The sequence below is a fragment of the Scomber scombrus genome, chromosome 8 (assembly GCF_963691925.1).
Source record: "Scomber scombrus chromosome 8, fScoSco1.1, whole genome shotgun sequence".
Classification (NCBI taxonomy): Eukaryota; Metazoa; Chordata; class Actinopteri; order Scombriformes; family Scombridae; genus Scomber; species Scomber scombrus.
The window spans coordinates 24,302,395-24,316,241 of record NC_084977.1 but is presented as its reverse complement, the minus strand read 5'-3'; the positions used below and the strand labels follow the sequence as shown (position 1 = coordinate 24,316,241).

The following is a 13,847-nucleotide window of genomic DNA, read 5'->3' as shown; positions in this document are numbered from 1 at the left end:
AAGTTAATTGTGGAATGATTGTATTGTGGTGTACAACATATTAGATAAAAACATTTTCATGCTCACAGTCATTCGCTCCAATATTTTTTCTTCATTCATTCATCACTTTGTCCTCTGGGCTTTTTGATGGCAGGAGCCACTGGTGGCAAATGATATCCTGAATCATCCCAACTTTGTCAAGAAAAACCTGTGTAACAGCTTCAGTGACCGCACAGTGCAGCGCTTCTACAAGTTCAACACCAGCATACTGGTAAGTCAGAGACAAAGAGGATAACTGGATATATGAATGGCTGCAGAAATCAGATTAAGTTTTTTGTGGTAATAGACACACACAGACACACTTTTCAGGGACCCTGACTATGTGAATATCTGATAGTATAACACTTCCATCTTGTGGTCATCTTTGGTGTTGCAACCATGAATTATTCTGTAGTAATATGATTCTATTAGAGATGCTGCGGTTTTACGTAGTTAAAGGGCAATTTCAAGCCCACAGCTTTACAGTAATGTAAAGTTATTTTTTAAAATTCTTTAATTAATCAATTCTTTCTAATCTGTAACCTCATACTCAAACTTCAGAGTGAGTATAATATTACACGTCTCTAATTGATAATTAACATATTTCTAATTTATTTTTATATTATTGGATTTGCTTTCAAAATAGGACTATGAAGATCTTTAAACATGTCTCTCAAACTTCCCAGACATCCAGTGGGATGCTCTATTGATCTTGCTCTGTCTTTCTCTTTCTCTCTCAGGGGGATCTAACCAACCTTGTCCATGGTAGCCATTGTTCTAAGTACCGTCTGACCCGAATCCCTGGGACCAACGCATTTGCTGGTATCGTCAACGAGACATGTGACTCTCTGGCGTTCTGCGCCTGCAGCACCGTGGACCGGCTCTGTCTCAACTGCCACAGGTCTCTGCCCTCACACCCACCAGGGTTTCACCTACCTGTTTAGCTCCCAGACACTTTAAAATGATACATACACACACACACACACACACACGTAAAGATGATATTCCTCTTTAACATATTTGATGTTTAGCCTTTTTTCAAGTTTAGAAAGGAAACCTTTGGGTTATGACCTAAACGAATGTTTCTCAATGAACTTGTTACTGTGTTTTTCAGAATGGAGCAGAATGAGTGTGAGTGTCCATGTGAGTGCCCTCTAGAGGTCAACGAGTGTACAGGCAACCTTACCAGCGCTGAAAACAGGTCAGTCTCAGTCACATACTACACTGCATTTATGTCCACATATTTTACTTTGCTTCTTACATCACATTACATTACATTAAGTGATGTAATATGAAGACTACTTAGCAAGTAAATGAGGTTTTTTTTAGGCAGCTTATGATGAGGCCTGATACCTTTTCCAAGGATGTGTGGACTGTTACAGTAGTGGTGCCACAAAGTGTTGCTTCCCATTGTCTCAGAAGTATTTGTGGATGAACAAAGACTACAAGAAAGCAAGTCTTAATAATTTATAACTCAATAAAGCTAGTTATCAAAACTAGGATTTTATATTTATTTATAACAATCCAAACTTTTGTTAAATGGAAAATTACCCAAGCTACTAACAGTAACACAGGAATGTAACATTGTTTAGGTCAGACAATTCAGTGGGCTGTCAATCACAAACCAGGCAGACACAGTCTCTTCAGGTTGACATTTACAAATAATAAAGAAAACGAGAAAGGTTGCTGTGAAATACTGTCATGCAGGTAAACACTACCAGCACATTCCGTACACTTTCATTTTAGTTAAGTTTAGTTTACTCCTGCACTGCGGATATTGATTAAAAATGCTAGATGTGTTCCAGTGCACCCCAATGCAAAGTCATGTCTTGCCATAAGTTAAAGTACATATCACTCTATCATGTTTACGTACATAATGAATATAAATAAATGATTTGCGGTCTCAACATCAGATGCTTATTATGTTTCTTAGGTAGATAACTGTATGTTACATTGCGTTAGCACTAATGATTGACATTTGTAAATATCATGTCTTTAATCCTTGTACATACATACATACATTTCCTTCCAAGCTGGCAAGTCTCTTTCATATTTTTATTATTATTATTATTATTATTATTATTTGAATTGTGGACATGTGTGTGCTCCAGCAAACATTTTGGAAGCTGTGTGCTGCAGTGTAAATGTTAGTGGGTGTTTCCTCACTTTTACTTCCCTCTCTCTGTGTATCTAGCTTGCTCTAACTGTCTCAGTCTTTTTCCTCTACCATTTTTGCCACTCTGCTCATCATTCACAGTGTCTCTCACATCTCTTTCTTGTTTCACCCACCTCCTTTCATCAGCCATCAGCAGCATTTGACAGCACATCAATGTTTCAAATGCCAATTCTTCTTTCATTTCAGGAAGACATGCAATTATCATTTTTCACTGTCAGACTTTTTCTCCGTGTTTTGTGTCAAGCGGCATTGATGTTTTTCATTTTTTTGAGCTGTTTTACATAAATTGACACGTTGAGGGCATTACTTTGTGGGCTCATGCTTTTTAATGTCAATTTTACTTTATCTGCCTTTGTCATATGTAATCATGTTTCATGCTTTGAATTGAATGGATGCTGTCTGCTGAATGTTGTGTTTGTATTTTGTCCAAGAATGTGTACCTGTGCCTCTCTGTATTTTTACCTTGTGTATTTTATGATTGTGTGTGTTGTGCAGAAACCCCAGCTGCGAAGTGCATCAGGAGCCCATCAGTCTGAATGTGATTGATCCAAGTCTGCATGACACTTTGCCTCAGTGTATCAACACCCGCTGCAGCCAGAGATACACCAGCAGGTAAACGCACAGTACACACCAACAGGTGTAATGAATAAACCAAAATATCAACCATGAAAACATTATTGGCACACATTAACAAAACAGTGCCACCTAGTGGCTGGGAGTTGTATTTTTAAGTTTAGAATAGTCATTTTCTGCAGTCTTCAAATCTTAAATTGCTGCTCAATTATTGAATGAAATCACTTTCACCATTTTTGATCTTACCACTTGGCCAATCTCTGAAAAAGCTCTTCCAGTTGTGTCTTGTTTTGATCATTTTATCTATGCTGTGTACCGTTTCAGTGACTGCTTTGGTGTGTTGGACTGTGAATGGTGCATGGTGGACAGAGATGGTAAAACCCATCTAGACAAGCCATACTGTGCCCTGCAGAAGGAGTGTTTTGGGGGCATTGTTGGCGCAAAGAGTCCTTACGTGGATAGCATGGGGCTCCTGGGTGAGTGATGTGGATTTGAAAGCAGGCTTTACTGAACTATTACCCAAAATAAATGGTTATTTTTTCTTTTAAGATATGATTTGGGGGGGGGGGGGGGTTAAAATCTACAATTGTGATGAACAAGCTAAATCTATCAAATACCCTACATCTTATACCCATATTTTAGGAACTGGTAACAAAAAATGTCTCCTTTAAACTTATTTACAATACCTTTCTAGTCAAAATTTTAATGCTCAGGCTTGGTTCCACAGATATCAGGCTTTAAAAAATGTAAAGCACAACATCAGCCAGTGGAGTAAAGAAACAAACAAGCAGCAACAAAAGGAAGTCACAAGTCACGTTGTTTCTGGGTCCTCAGACCAGCTGAACTATAGATCACTGAAAACCAATATTTCAGAATGTCCACTCAAACTTTTCTGTTATGTTTCTTCAGTTTTTGAATCAGTTTTTTCTCAAAGGACAGCTCGACCATCTGCTGCAGTTAGATAATTCTTCTGTAGCAGTTCCCACTGATGACAGAATAGAGTCAAAACAGAAGGCAAACTAGCATTGCAGCAAGAGTTGAGATTTGAGCCTGTACTGTATGGTATCAGCTTGTCTTATTGCCACTTCTTAAGCTTACTGAAATCCTTTGCAATTTCTTAGAGGATAACTTCTTCATTCTTTGGATTACCCCTTAAATACCTTTTGTCTTCTCTATTTCTTCTGCAGACGAGGAGGTGGCATCTCTCAACATGATAAAGAGTGCACCTGTGGGTCCCGTGGCTGGGGGCATCATGGGATGCATCATGGTGTTGGTGCTTGCTGTGTATGCGTACAGACACCAAATCCACAGGCGCTCACACCAGCACATGTCACCATTGGCAGCACAGGGTAAGACTGAAGGATGGACACACACATATGTAGAAATATGTTAACATCTTTGTAACTTATAGATATTACATGAAATGTCGCCACTTTTTACAGCATGCTGTAATATATTTTTTCCCAGAAAGTGTTTAAACACTGGACTCTGTTGTATGCTTTACACCTACTGGTTGGCCTGTGGTACTAAAAGAACAAGAACAACAATGGAAACAAATCTGATAGCTGTTTGTGTTACCCTTCATATTTTTCTCTTCACATTTCTTTGACTGTCAGTGTTAAGAAAGAAAGTTTTAAAGCTGTGTGATTAACAAGCAGTGTGGCAAATGCTGTTGGAGCTAAACAGCTGACATTAGCGTCACACAGCAGCTGCTGCTGCATGATTTGTGTAACTACTCAGCGTTATTGACAAAAACATCAAACAAGATTATAGTCTCATTAAAACTCTTCAGTCTTAGTCACCTTCAGTCGGATAGTTTGGTAAACAGCTTGTAATAGATGGTGGAGTGTATGTCGTTACATTATCACAAGGCATTACACTGAGAAAATTGCTTAGAAAATTGCAATGCTCAGCTTTGTGTGTGTGTGTGTTTGGGTATGTTCAGTCTCTTCCACAGCTTTACACACAAGCACACATGGTCAAAGGCAAGATTAATCTAAATTACAGTATATTACATGTATACCCTCCCTTTTGTATAAACTGAATATATATATACACACACACACACACACACACACACGAACACGCTTTCCTCGTGGTTATTAAGCCACGACGAAGACGAGGAAGATGTATTTTTAGATTAGTTATTATCTGGGCTGAAGAGCTAGTTGGAATATTAAGTGTAATCTTCACACAGATATCCACTCCAGCTTTTGGCTTTTGGGTTGTGGGTTTGTTTGGATCTTTTAACCCTATTCACTTATCACTCCTACTTTTCATGTTTGCAATACTTCACATATTAAAATAGTAGCATCTATCTCATCTTGGTCTTCTACTTCTTCTTCTTTCCTCCCACTCTCTTCACCTCAATGTTGCACCAGAAATGTCAGTAAGAATGTCCAACCTGGATAATGAAAGAGATGAGAGGGATGAAGACAGCCACGAGGACAGAGGAATCAGTAAGTTTTGTTGGATGTTTAATTTATATAAATTGATTTGTATTTAACATATGTTACCACAGTTACAAGGGTTTAAATACTTTGGATGCAGTGATTACAGTGCTTTAAACTTACCTAGGGTTTACTATTGTACAGCAGAAGTATTTGCTTAATAAACAGGGCCCTTGTGTTGACCTGTGTCCTCTCCTAACTTCCAGTAAGTAATACTCGATTTATTGCTGCGGTGATCGAGAGGCACACTCACACTCCAGAGCGGAGACGGAGGTACTGGGGACGATCGGGGACGGAGAGTGACCATGGTAAGAAATATTCTCTATCTCTCACAGGCACATAAATAATGACAAGGGGGATGCTTACAAAAGAAGCACAAGCATGATGACATTCAAAACCACTAGCTGTGTGTACATGCATAGTATCATGTCGAAAATCAGCACTGATACAAAGCAAAACTGACTTTTTCTTAAATTCCTATAACTTGGTAATGTTTGCATAGTTATCTAAAAGGTGAAATCTAGTCTAACTCAACTGAATACACAATACTGTTGCTGTCAGAATTTATATATAGTGAAGACTGAGTGATACAGTTTTGAGTCAGAACAAGAAGCACCAATAATACACCTGCACTGTTTTATATAAAATTTCCAATAATTGGTCATGAGCTTTAATGCATCATTCACTTCCTTTCTGCCCTCTGGAGGAAACACCCTCATAATCAGCTCTCCATGGAGGCGGTTCTTGCAACTGATCAATTCTTGTTACGTTACTCTTACACAACCATTTGTTCAGGCTAAAATAATCTTTGCGTAAAATGATTCAGTCTTTTGTTTTATTTTTTTATTGTTTGTGACCTATCCTGCACTCCATAAAATAATAGAAAACACCCATGAGTTCTGCTGAGATTTTGCCTCAGGCCAAAACAATATAAGCACAGTAAGAATACGTAACTGGGAATTTGGAATATTAATATAAATGTGACCATGTGGGCAACAGCACCTCCACACAGCAACGGGCTCTGGAACCAAACTCCACCATAGGAGCTGAACTGTGCAAAAACACAGGGTTTCTGATATTCAGATATTCAGTGGGATCTCATAATGGTAACCACTTCTATCTTGTGTTGAAAGAAGCTGGTGATAGACCCAGAACAAGCTGGAGGGTTTACATACTCCACCTGGCATGAGAAAGCTTTAGGGTCCCTTAGGAAGAGATGGATTGCCCTGCTTTGCCGGCTCCCACAGTGACCCAGGGCTATAGAAACGACAAAGAATTAAGTAAAGTTTCTTTTCTATAAATTTAGGATATTTTACTAAAAAAAAATTATATTGGGAACATAAAACATGACATAATAAATGTTAGCTACATTGTCAAAAAATTGCACATTTTGGACTTGGGAATGACCTTTAATAAAAAAATAAAACATCTCTCGTTCTTTGGCAGCAGTACAGCTTCTGGCATTTTCTTTTCATTATATCACAGCTCAGAACCTTGCTTTCTCTCATCTGTAGCTCTGGGAGAGTTGCTCATGTTCTCTTTAGAACTTGCAAGTCTGACACTCGACTAGTGTGGACGGACAGTTTCACCCACAAGGGCTCTTAACACCTACATGTGGCATCACTTCACTTCCTGGCAATGAGTGTCTCTGTTACTTATTGTATAACTGATGACGACAGAGAGAAAAAGGATTAGTTTGAAGATAGTTCGTGGAAGATTATATCCGGCCCTGCTGCATGATCATCATTTGATAGTACGCACTAATTAAAGATCATTTTACAATTAAGTGAAAGTCTTTAATCCGTAGCATAATTTACAAATATCTGCAAAACAAATGTTTAAAAATAATTGAAGATAGGGCATAACAAAGTGATTAAGAGGGGCTAATCAAATGAGCAGTCTAGATAAATGGACAGGAAAGACCAACATATGTTGTGTAATTGGCATGAGAAAGAAAAAAAATTAAATTGGAGGACAAGTGGAGAGATGTAGAGATGTAAAAATGATGAAAGAAGGGAAATGGGAGGGAAATGCAAAGACAAGAGGACAGGGACAGAGAAAAAGATGAGTTAAAATAATGGAAAGAGGGGGTGTTAGTCTGTCAGGGATTAAAATAAATTCATTACCAAGTTGATGCTGCAAAGTTGCTGCTCCTCTCTGCTCGGTGCCCTCCTACCACAATCCACTCACTCATACCGCCAAAGGGTATGATGATACACGCATGTACGCAGAGGCTACATGTAGCAGAGGATCAGAGCTGAAAATCTGTTCAGTGAGTGATTTTGGAACTGCTTTAGACCGTATAGTCAATATGTACAGAGAGCAAGAGACAGATATTAATTATATACACTCACCAAGCAAAAGTGTTCCTTCCTTATATTTTGCCCCCCTCACGTATGTTAACGGAGTGGACAAAATACTAGGAACAGTTTTCAATATAATGCTCTCCATCACCACCCAACACTACCTCAGTTTGTCGTATTTGCACAGATTTAACAAATGAGATGTAATGACTTAATAAGTGAGCATTACAGGTGCTGGTAGGTGGACTTCTTTCCTTTTTTGACAGTCATGCTAGCTTTTCCCCTGTTTTTCAGTATTTATGCTAAGCTACGGTCATTGGCTGCTATAGCATTAATTATAATACATGTTATTAATATATTGCTTTTAAAGGCACTCAAAGATGCTCTACATACTGCAGATAAGCAAATGTAAAACAGAAGTTACACCACAACAGAGCAGCAGGAAACACACAATGTTAAAAGTAGTTAACGAATAGATCGTTATGGTAGCTGAATGATTACAGTGCATGCCACATAACCTCAATGCCTCAGGTTCAATTCCACATGGGGACCCTCGTTTCATCCCTACTTGTCTAAGGTCGACTGGCAAAAATTCCCAAAAACATATCCTTAAAAAAATTAAAACCTATGTAGTAAAAGAGGATAAAAGACATATTGTCATTTAATATTAAGTATTAATAGCTGATGGCAGTAGCTACATAGTTAATGCACATTTATGAGAGTGATCTTCTTATCTATTAGCAAGAAAGTGAATAAGAGCATTTCCCAATATGTCAAACACAAATACAGTTTTCAGTCAACATTCAATTTGTGATTTAATCTCGATGTCTTTAAGGTGTCTTTAAACTCTATTTAGGATTTGTGTCTGAGATTTAGACTAGTTTTATTTCCAGCTGTTAAAAGGAAAAACTACAAATGTTTGGAAATCTCAAAGGTCCAATCATAATTAGAAATTTGGAGCTACAATCTCCAAGCTACAATCACACGCTAGTTAGTCACATCTCTCGGTATTAAGGTAGACTTTTGCTCTCCTTCACCTGGTGCAGCTGAAAATTGTCAACAGGACACAGTTAGCTGTAGACCTGCCTGAAATTCTGGCTCTTGCTTGTGGGAAAAGGGGATAAACTGGGCTGAAGTTGGCACCTTCCATGTCTGGAACTTCTTTGAAGTCTCCATCCCTCCCTTTCGTTTAATCCCTCCCTTCCTCTCTCTTTCTCTCTTCTTCCCCTCCTTTCCCTCCTTGTCATTCCCTTTGCTCATTCCTCTGTCTCTCCTGTTCTTTGTCAGCGTTCTCTCTTTTGGTATCAAAGCCCAGCTAATCTTCTGAAAATCAAGGTGGGGAAATTATTGGAAAGCTTGTCGGTTTGACTTTAGAACATGATTTTAGGACACCTTAGTGATACATACTGAACATTACTTTGTTTTACATGTCACCACATGTACAACACCACAAGAACATAATGAAAGCAGATCTTTTTTTTTGGCTTGGTCCTGGTGTTGTTCAACTTTCGCTTGGGGTCAGCCAATACAAAACAAGATTTCTGCATGATACTATGAACTCCAAAAGCCATGAGAAATAAGAATGTTGTAGGATCACATTCATTCACTTGATGGTTTAGATGTTTGGAGTATAGAAGATATTGTTAGTCGATAAATTTGGCCGGTCAGACACACACATGCACATACTTAAATTTACATGACACACACACTATTATATACATATGCACACCCACGCACACACATGCTCATAAAGCACTTGGTTCAGTTTCTCTGGAGGTTTGATGTTTCATCATCCAGAATGGCAGCATTTTTTTCCTAAATATAATCATCGAGGTACTCAGGCTTACAGGGTTGTTTGCTCATCAGTAATAACAGATTGATGTTGCCATCGTGCAGCATGTTGAAAAAAGGCAGCACTAAAGGACTTAAGGAAAGGAGGGTTATTTCCAGATCAGTTCCTAAAATTAAAAAAGTCAGACCATGTATTTAATGGCTTTGAAGTTGATGAAACCCACTCAGAAGATGAAATTGAAGTTAGTGAAAAAATTAAAGTTAAACGCAGAGATGCAAGGTTCACTGGCAGTTAGTTGCTGTAAGACTCATAAAGCTTTCAGAACCTAAGAAATATTTTATTATCATTACATTTTGTGCTTTTAAAGTTTAATCACTTATGTACTTTTTTCTCTGACCCACTAATCGCTTTTCTTTATGAAAGCAGTATTGCCCTCCCACTGTTCCAGTTACCAACGTATCCTAACTGCCATGTTGGCTTGTGTTTCTATATCCTGAGGCTGAACGTATGTGCAAAATGTGTAGGGAACTGGTTATAAATATGCATGCATCTTCTTCTTTTTTTCCCCACATTGTATGAGATTTTCTGAAGACATAAGGAGGAATTGCCCATAGGGTTTTTTAAGTTGTCAATGTGCCATCAAAGAGTAATTATGTAATGCTTTCAGAGGCTTTATGTGTTACCATGTATTCACATGAATGTTTCTGTGCTGAATGTCTACGACTGGAGGGTGTCATTTGCTGAGTTGTTTCTTTTACGGCATATTCCCATTTCTTTTCAGTGCATTGTAGCTATGCCAAACTGGTATACATGTAACTGGCAAGTACATCGCGTTTGCTTGACTACCAGTGTCTGAATTAGGCTTGCTATATAATATGATGGTGGTTTATTTTTTGTTGCCTTTTTTTCATTGAAAACTTGAGTGGATGTGCATTTTGAGGTAAAACATGCAAATCAAGGATGTTTTGGTAGCCTCATTGTTAAAGCGCATAACACATAACTGCAGTGTCCTCTGTGTGATTCCAGCCAGGGACATTTTTTTTACGTTTCATAACCCTCTGTCTCGCCCCACATTTCCCATCTTTACACTATCAAAGGCTAACAATGCCAAGCAATAAAAAAAATAAAATAAAAAGTAATGATCTAGCAATTACAGTTTCATGGAGCATACTTTTATATTCTTTTTTTCAAAAGTGTTCAGGGAATTTCTGCTGGCCCCATCTGCTTATCAGGTGAGGCCACATGGGGTCCTTAACCCAAGTTGAGAGACTGTGCGTCACACCAGGGCCGTGTGCTCTGACAACATTTATTTGAGAGTTGTAAAAGTGGTAATAGTCCACTAATGCTATCTTGTTTTATGTCTCCAGGCTATAGCACCATGAGTCCACAGGAGGACAGCGAGAATCCACCCGGCAACAACGACCCGCTCTCAGCAGGCGTCGACGTTGGAAATCACGACGACGACCTGGACCTGGACACGCCTCCCCAGACGGCTGCGTTGCTTAGCCACAAGTTCCACCCCTACCGGCACACGCACACGCACCACCACCCGATGCACACGCACCACCTGCAAGCTGCAGTAACCGTGCACAGTGTGGACGCAGAGTGCTGATCTTCAGTGTGATCTGCGCCCTCCTTCCAGGGATGGAACTGTTTGGGTTTTTTTATTACAGACTATTTTTAAAAACATTTGTGCTTGATTAAATGGCACTCCTTGGGTACTGTCAGGATGGATGGTGCCTGGAAACTCTGCCATGAATGGATGTTTAGCTTAACATGAGTATTAGCCTCATGGTCTCATTCTGCCAACATCTCCATCTCAATCTTTTCTCATTGAACCCCATCCATTCGCATTCGAGACTCTGTAAGAGCACACAAAAACCCTTTGGGATCAAACAAAAGAAGTTTGAGCCCATTCATCGGCCTTCATTAAGGAGAGGGCACAACTGGAACCTAAAAGCCTTGAGGGAGGACAAAGTTCTTCATTTTCATGTGGAAGGCCAGTGCAAACACTTTTATAGAACCAGTGGATAATTAAATTAAATCTAGAGCCTGATGGGACCACTTTCTCTGTGTGGCTCCCTCCTAAGCTGCACACAGGTTGTTTCCCCACTAAGCCCACTTGTGGTAATTGGCAGGAGGGGAACAGAGCACTCCCTACATTTTTGAACACTGCTGGACATCTCTGATGAAGACTTAAAATACTGCATTTCCAACACCAACCTTGATCTAATGTGGGATTCTATGATCGATTCAGTTACAACGTTACTTTCCCAGGCTCTTGACACTCAGTGCCAACTCACGCAGTTTGACACTCCAAAGTTGGTCATCTTTGAAAGTTGCTGCCTTTTTCCAAAGGAGTGGCTGCTGGCCTTATATGAAAGGGGTTTTGTTTTTTGTTTTTTAAATATATGGACATTTTCATGAATATCCATGAACTTCACAATACAAAAAAAAATGTATCTTATCCACATGAATACGTAAAAAAAAAAACTATTAAGAGGAAAAGATTATTTTTCTACTATTTATTAAAGAGGTAGATTGCAGGACAGATGAGCAAACAGCTGCAGCTAGTCAAGTGATATTCACATACACACTCCCTGTAACTAATGCATCATGTCATAAGCTCATTATTTTCATTTTCATTTATTTCTCCCCCAAACTTTGGATTTATGTTTTATTTTGAATTTTAGGAATATCACTACAATAGTCCAAGCTCATTTGCTTTCTGTTACTAGAAGCACACTGTACTCTGAGCTGTGCTCTCCACCAGAGGATCCTGTTCTTTAAGCAGAGTGAAAATCAGATCGTCTTTTTTCAACAACAATAAAAATCAAGGTATTTTTAATTGTTTGGTAAAACACAAAAACAATGAGCCTTAATCATATCCTGTGTCAGAGCAGTTAGAAGGAGCTGGTCTTTGACATACACAGCACATTTTTCTATCTGTTTTCACACTTCTGAGTCACTGGGGTCTGTGTGTTCCTTCAAGGTAAGACTTGCTGTGCTGATTATCCTTATTCTGGACATGTCCTCTCTATTGGGAGGCAGAACTTGGATGCTCACTGGCCTTTTTAAGCCCCCCGGGGATGGAGGAGGGAAGAGAAAAACTAACACCAGCAATACATCCCCTGGCTTTAGTCGCTGCTGGGGATTTGGTGTGTAAGGATAATTGGGGACCCTCACAGTGGTCTTGATTGACAGAGACTGAGTCATGTCCTCTCTACCTGCCTGAGTCACAAAACCAGTACAGAATGTTTTTTCCCATTTTACTACTTTTTGTTTGCCTGTGTTGCCAAGCAGATAGTGTATGTACGTTAACGCTGTGTGCTGCATTTTGTGAAAAACAAGTTGAATTTACATGAATGCCCAAGACGTAGTCTCCCGCTCATCAAAGAGTGAGAAAGGGAGAGATGCTGCTGTTGTTGTACAGAGGTTACACCCATCTGTCAGCTCCTCTGTGGTTAACCACTCAAAATATCTTTTCTACGCATCTCTGGTGTGTGTGTGTGTGTGTGTGTGTGTGTGTGTGTGTGTGTGTGTGTGTGTGTGTGTGTGTGTGTGTGTGTGTGTGTGTGTGTGTGTGTGTGTGTGTGTGTGTGTGTGTGTGTGTGTGTGTGTGTGTGTGTGTGTGTGTGTGTGAGAAGAACGAATGATTATCCACTTGGAACCTTTTCATTGAATGCATTGTTGTATTTTTCAAGATAGTATTAGAGAATATAGGTTAAATAATTATGATTGAGAAAAATCCACTTATTTTTATTCTGATGAAGCGTCACTTGACCCGATCTGTGCTTAGTGGGTTTGATTGTTCAACTGGTCAAATCATGTCAGTGTGGCATCCATTTATTTCTGGGTGCAAAAATGTCTATTGTTTTTTCAGAGATTCATTATGAAGTGTAAATACAGAATCACAAATAGCTATTAATGTCCTGTACACTCCATTTTTTTATGTTGGTAAGACATGATGTATGCTTCAAATGATGCTCAGATATTCGGGTTGATATTGAATTGTCTGTTCATGGTGTCTCACTATATTTTTGATGCCTTGGATGTTTTTTTTTTTGGTTTTATTTTTCTTTAGGTCCATATTGGATGGAAGTCAGTACTTGGAAAAATTAATACACACTTTTATGTTTGAGAGACTTCTAGTTTTTAAAGTTTTATTGTGTGTTTTCAAAATGTCAAAGAAAGCTTATCTCTCCATAAACTAATTCTAGATCACAAAAATAACGGTACTTCATCTTTTTCACTGAGTAATGACCAAAATAACAACAGTGTAGTAGATTTGGGGTTTACAGTAGGCTGCTATGGTTCTTTGCTACTTAAGACTGAAAATCACATTCATTTACAGTTTCTGTTGTATGTTTGTCACTTTAGTAGAATATTTGCATCAACTCACCCAATTTTAGCTCATTAAAGCTTCAGCTACAAAAGTGTGGAAAAAATGATAAACTCTGATAGAGCCAAAAGATTAAAACCTACATTACATGTCGGTATTGCCTAGTACATCCTCACTTCATAATACCACTGTT

General features: G+C 38.8%; 1 protein-coding gene across 1 annotated transcript in view; it reads left to right on the top strand.

Moving 5' to 3' along the window:
- Positions 1 to 11,574, top strand: part of cachd1 (cache domain containing 1) — an 86,890-nt gene extending 75,316 nt beyond the window's left edge. The window contains exons 19-27 of the mRNA XM_062424497.1: positions 134 to 250; positions 759 to 919; positions 1,133 to 1,219; positions 2,690 to 2,806; positions 3,092 to 3,243; positions 3,955 to 4,116; positions 5,149 to 5,226; positions 5,424 to 5,525; positions 10,680 to 11,574. Coding sequence (XP_062280481.1) covers positions 134 to 250; positions 759 to 919; positions 1,133 to 1,219; positions 2,690 to 2,806; positions 3,092 to 3,243; positions 3,955 to 4,116; positions 5,149 to 5,226; positions 5,424 to 5,525; positions 10,680 to 10,924 — 1,221 coding nt within the window. The 3' untranslated portion in view covers positions 10,925 to 11,574. The remainder of the gene's footprint in view (positions 1 to 133; positions 251 to 758; positions 920 to 1,132; positions 1,220 to 2,689; positions 2,807 to 3,091; positions 3,244 to 3,954; positions 4,117 to 5,148; positions 5,227 to 5,423; positions 5,526 to 10,679) is intronic.
- The last annotated feature ends 2,273 nt before the right edge of the window (positions 11,575 to 13,847 follow it).